Source organism: Ammodytes marinus, assembly GCF_949987685.1.
Source record: "Ammodytes marinus genome assembly, contig: scaffold_111, whole genome shotgun sequence".
In the NCBI taxonomy this organism is placed as follows: domain Eukaryota; kingdom Metazoa; phylum Chordata; class Actinopteri; order Uranoscopiformes; family Ammodytidae; genus Ammodytes; species Ammodytes marinus.
Window position 1 is genome coordinate 11885 of NW_027648125.1, and position 5616 is coordinate 17500.

Genomic DNA, 5616 nt, shown 5'->3' on the forward strand with positions numbered 1-5616 from the left:
TCACACACACACACTAGCCCACTTTGTGTTGGTCCATCACATAAAATCCCAACCCAACACTGAGACAGGACCCTATAAACCTTAAGGACCTCCTAAGTTATATTTGAGTCAGATCACTGCTTTACACACATACACTGAGATATTATAATGACTTACACTTAGAAAAGCATTTTAGGATAAAGTCCTTACATACCATTGTCCATATAGACCATAGCACAGTCATGGGACTTACACACACACCCTAGCTCTGGGCGGACCTTTGAAGTGACGTCATGTGGGGACCGCCCACATTTTTAAACCAGCCAATCAGAAGACATCCCGCCAAATTTCGGCCGTGTGTATCAGAAATGTGTATGAAAGTGCACCTGCAGCCAAGTGTGATAGGGGGCGCAGTGAGATACACTGGGATACACAAAAATCAGGTCAAGTGGTAAATAAGGACTTTCACAGAAAATTGGAATTTATGTTAGTTAGACACTCGCAAATGCAGATACACTTTCCGAATTACGCGGACCTCGGCATAGTCCGGCTAAACCACCGAGGTCCTCGTATCCCAGGTGAGTATTCAGGTCAATTGTCCATCTATACCATGTATACCAACACACACACACACACACACACACACACACACACACACACACACTCCCAACCCCTCACACACACACTCCCAACCCTACACACACACACACACACACTCGTTTGAAAAGACAGACAGACAGACACACACACACACCCCTGATGGTCTCGTTTGCTGTTACAGGTCATTTATGATCATCAGAGGAAAAATAAGACCTATACATTTTAAAAAAAATTGCCACTGTATGTCTGTATACAGCACCATGTTGATTGTTCTGCTGTACATTCAGAGTGATTTGATTCGATGTGTTTACTGACTTTAAACAGCGTGGGATTTATCAGCTTCTAGCCTTTATCCCAGCGCTGCACACAGTAGATACAGACATCAAGCTCATGTTGGTCGGCTTACAGACAAAATCATCACTGTGTGTGTGTGTGTGTGTGTGTGTGTGTGTGTGTGTGTGTGTGTGTGTGTGTGTGTGTGTGTGTGTGTTGTGTTTGTGTCTCTGTCTGTCTGTCTGTCTGTCTGTCTGTCTGTCTGTCTGTCTGTGAGTGAGTGAGTGGGTGGGTGGTTGGGTGGTTGTGTGAAAGTGTGTATGTATGTGTATGTATGTCAATCATAATATAGATACACACACACACACACACTCTGATAACTTGTTGGCCTCAGTGTTTGCTACAGTTGAACAGCCACCAACTGTATCTCTTACATATCTGCCTTGTGCCTGTGTGTGTGTGTGGGTGTGTGTGTGTGTGTTTGTGTGTGTGTGTGTGTGTGTGTGTGTGTGTGTGTGTGTGTGTGTGTGTGTGTGAATGTGTGCGTGCATGCGTGCGTGCGTGCGTGCGTGTGTGTGTGTGTGTGTGCCTCATTAAAGGTTCTCCACTGTTTGGTTAGGCTTGAATGAACGCAGTCACCTTGGCAACCTACTGGAACTTCACCTATTATATTAACCCGTCTTCTGTCATAGTGAAGTGTGTTTGTGTGTGTGTGTGTGTGTTTGAATGTGTGTGTGTCTGTGTGTGTGTTTGTGAATGTGTGTGTATGTGTCTGTGTGTGTGTGTGTGTGTGTGTGTGTGTGTGTGTGTCTGTTTTTGTTTACATGACAAAACAGTGTCGATGTCATCCAATTTGCATGAAAGGGAAATGGAAATTCACACTATCAAATTATTTTTTTCATTAATTAATTAACTAAAGTTAGAAGGTGCTAATTAAAAAGGGATTAAGAAGTTGGAGTTCACAATACAAGCTTCGTCTGCATTTTTAATTGACATACTAATTAGTGTGTGGCCGATATTTTTAAAAGCTACAATGCGTAACTTTTTTTCCTATCAATGAATGTCGGTTACATTCAAGCCAACGCAAAACGAGTTGACACAAAGTTGATGAAGCCCTATCAGCTCCACAAAACTCTCTCTGTATTTCTCAGTATGGCAGCGTTTACAAACTGGTGTCGACCCCACCCCGCCCTGACACTGGTGCAGAAGCTCAAGAAAAATCCCCAAGAAGAGCCCAAGAAATGTTTCAGTTGTTGATTCTACTGCTAAGAGAAAACCTGGACAGATGTGAACAGTGCTCTCACACAGAGATACCAGAATGCTTACTCATGTGTTATTCAATTAGTCTAAACACACACACACAGAGACGCACACACACACACACACACACACACGCTAAAACAAGCCAAAGTGAATGAATTCTCACTATATCCTTCTTACCTATAGTGCGTGGCATCATGCCGTGCCTTGGCATCAAATTATCATCCAGCCCCTCCACACACACACACAGACACACAGACAGACACACACACACACACACCCACCCCTACACACACACACATACACACTCCCACCCCCACACACACCCACCCTCTTACCTATAGTACGTGGCATCATGCCCTGCCTTGGCATCAAATTATCATCCAGCCCTCCACACACACACACACACACACACACTCCCACCCCTACACACACACACACACACACACACACACACACCCCTACACACACACACACACACACACACACTCCCACCCCTACACACACACACACACACACACACACACCCCTACACACACACACACTCCCCCCTCCTCTTACCTATAGTGCGTGGCATGAGGCCCTGCCTGGGCACCAGGTTATCATCGAGCCCCTCCAGCCCTCCGTACAGCGAGTGGGAGATTCTCCTCTCGTGTTCGTCCAGAGACGTGTTCATGGTCTGGGATCCCAACGGGCTGCCGGGGGCGTCCTGCAAGAGGAGGGAGAGCAACAGGGGAGTTATTGCATTAATCTTCTAATTTCTTCAGCTTTTCGAGTACATAAAAAAGTTTTTTTTCTATATGATTCAAATCAAATCAAATCAGTTTTATTTGTATAGCCCAAAATCACAAATGCATGTGTCTCAGTGGGCTTTACATTTCATACAGTATGATACAATATGATACAGTATGACACCCTGCCCTTACACCCTTAGCTCGGCTGAGAAAAAACTCCCAGTAAAAACCCTTTACCGGGATTAAAAAAAATTGAAGAAATCTCAGGGAGAGTCGACAGAGTAAGGGATCCCTCTCCCAGGACGGACATGCTGCAATAGATGTCACAAGTAGAGAAAAATCACGAAGGAATTTGATCATTGACCAGGTGATTACATGGTAATACTAAAGTAAAGTGTGAATAGTGTGGATGCAGGAGGACTTCAGATGCTGCCAGAGGATCCACACTGTGGATTGTGTACTGTATTGTCTATTCTATATACGTTTTCACATAACCATGCTTTTATAAAGTGCTGTGGGCTGAGTGGAGTTTACAGAAGAGGCCACAGGGAAGAAAAACTAATTAGAAGAGGAAGTATCTAAGTATTTTTTTTTGTTTCAATATGCATATCGAGAATGAAGTCAACATTAAAATTTTCTAAATTTCCTCAAAAAAAAATATTATTTATTTTTTGTGAGGAAGATTTTTTTTCTTTTGGGAGGTGAACTTTTTTTTTTGTGGGAAGTTTCTATTTATTTTTTTAAATTCACCTTTTAAAGGTGCAGTGTGTAATATGACATCATCAAGAAAGTTCTACAAAGTTCTAGAATGCAACACTCCCTGGGTAACCCCAACCCTTTAGAATAATAACAGAAGCTACAGTGGCCTTCAAGGACAAGAACAATTCTACATTTTAAACAATGCACCTGATGACATTCCAACTATGACACTTTCAAGATGGCGGCACTAGGCCTTGGTCCAAAATATGCAGAAATATGGACATATATGAGACCCCTTCTAAGGGGAAAAAAATAATTCAAAACATTTTTTTCAGCTATTATGCACTAAATTAAATGTACTTATGGATATTATAATTACTTTCTACAAAATCTGCTAGGAAATAAAACCCAAAATTCTACACACTGCAGGTTTAACTGACATTCATAATAGTGCTCAGAATGATTATGGAAAGTTTAGTTTAGTTGAAGTTTTTGGTTTGGAGTAATAGGCTACCCTAAAAAAAAAAAAAATTTGAGATAATGGCTGTAAAAGATATACACAAACATGAGGAAGAAATGGGCACAAGAGCAGCTGCATGCTAATGCTAGCAGTGTGATAACCAGGATAAATGAGCATGGATTTCCAATACGCTGTTAAAGTCACAAGCAGTTAGTGAGCTAGTGTGTGTTTCCCTGTGTGTGTGTGTGTGTGTGTGTGTGTGTGTGTGTGTGTGTGTGTGTGTGTGTGTGTGTGTGTGTGTGTGTGTGTGTGTGTGTTTCCCCGCGGGCTTCGGTTAGCTTACTAGCGTCTTGACATTTCCCTCTGGACACATGATGACACTCGCTGGTTTGCTGGACAAATAGACCATTTAACTGGCCCTGTCACCCATAAACAAACACATCCATAGTGTGTGTGTGTGTGTGTGTGAGTGTGAGTGAGTGAGTGAGTGAGTGAGTGAGTGAGTGAGTGAGTGAGTGAGTGAGTGAGTGAGTGAGTGAGTGAGTGAGTGAGTGAGTGAGTGAGTGAGTGAGTGAGTGAGTGAGTGAGTGAGTGAGTGAGTGAGTGAGTGAGTGTGTGTGTGTGTGTGTGTGTGTGTGTGTGTGTGTGTGAGTAAGAGTGTGTGTGTGTGTGTGTGTGTGTGTGTGTGTGTGTGTCTGTGTGTCTGTGTGTGTGTGTCTGCGTGCGTGCGTGCGTGTGTGTGTATGCGTCAAGCGTGCGTGAGTGAGTGAGTGTATATGCATGAGTGTGTGATAATGAAGGTATGTGATAATGAAGGTGTGTGTGTGTGTGTGTGTGTGTGTGTGTGTGTGTGTGTGTGTGTGTGTGTGTGTGTGTGTGTGTGTGTGTGTGTGTGTGTGTATTTAAGTCATGGCCCTCATTGCTTGTCAATTGGATAGTTGACCGTATTGATTTGCTATAGTTTCTACCTGTCTAACGAGTGATACCACCATTGGCAAATCTTTTCAAAATCAAACGGCTTGAATCAGACCTGACTCATTTCTACGGGCGACATATTGGTGCAGTGACTGTTGGCACGCAGCGGCTGCTCTTGACTTTAAATGAGACAGTTAATGAATTGGGCCCCGAGGTGAACCGGGGCTCAGTACAGATAGCCGGTGGGGATGTGTGTGTGTGTGTGAGCGTGTGTGTGTGTGTGTGTGTGTGTGTGTGTGTGTGTGTGTGTGAGTGAGTGTGCTTGTATGTGTGTGTGTGTGTGTGTGTGTGTGTGTGTGTGTGTGTGAGTGAGTGTGCTTGTATGTGTGTGTGTGTGTGTGTGTGTGTGTGTGTGTGTGTGTGTGTGTGTGCTTGTATGTGTGCTTGTGTGTGTGTGTGTGTGTGTATGTGAGTGAGGTGTGTGCATGCCTGGGAGTGTGTGTGAGATAGTTTGTGTGTGTGTGTGTGTGCGTGTGTGTATGTGAATATATGTGCGTGCATGCTCGATGTGTGTGTGTGTGTGTGTTTGTGTGTGTGTCTCTCTCTCTCTCTCTCTCTCTCTCTCTCTCTCTCTCTCTCTCTCTCTCTCTGTGTGTGTGTGTGTGTTCATATTGAATATTCAGGCTGATAATTATT

The 5616-nt window shown here is 43.6% G+C and overlaps 1 protein-coding gene across 1 annotated transcript in view; it reads right to left on the reverse strand.

Moving 5' to 3' along the window:
- Positions 1-2673: 2673 nt before the first annotated feature.
- LOC307271006 (partitioning defective 3 homolog) overlaps positions 2674-5616 on the reverse strand; it is a gene marked incomplete at its 3' end in the record, with an annotated part of 72078 nt that continues 69135 nt past the window's right edge. Inside the window, exon 15 of the mRNA XM_080054890.1 lies at positions 2674-2821. Within this exon, the coding sequence (XP_079911016.1) occupies positions 2674-2821 (148 nt within the window). The remainder of the gene's footprint in view (positions 2822-5616) is intronic.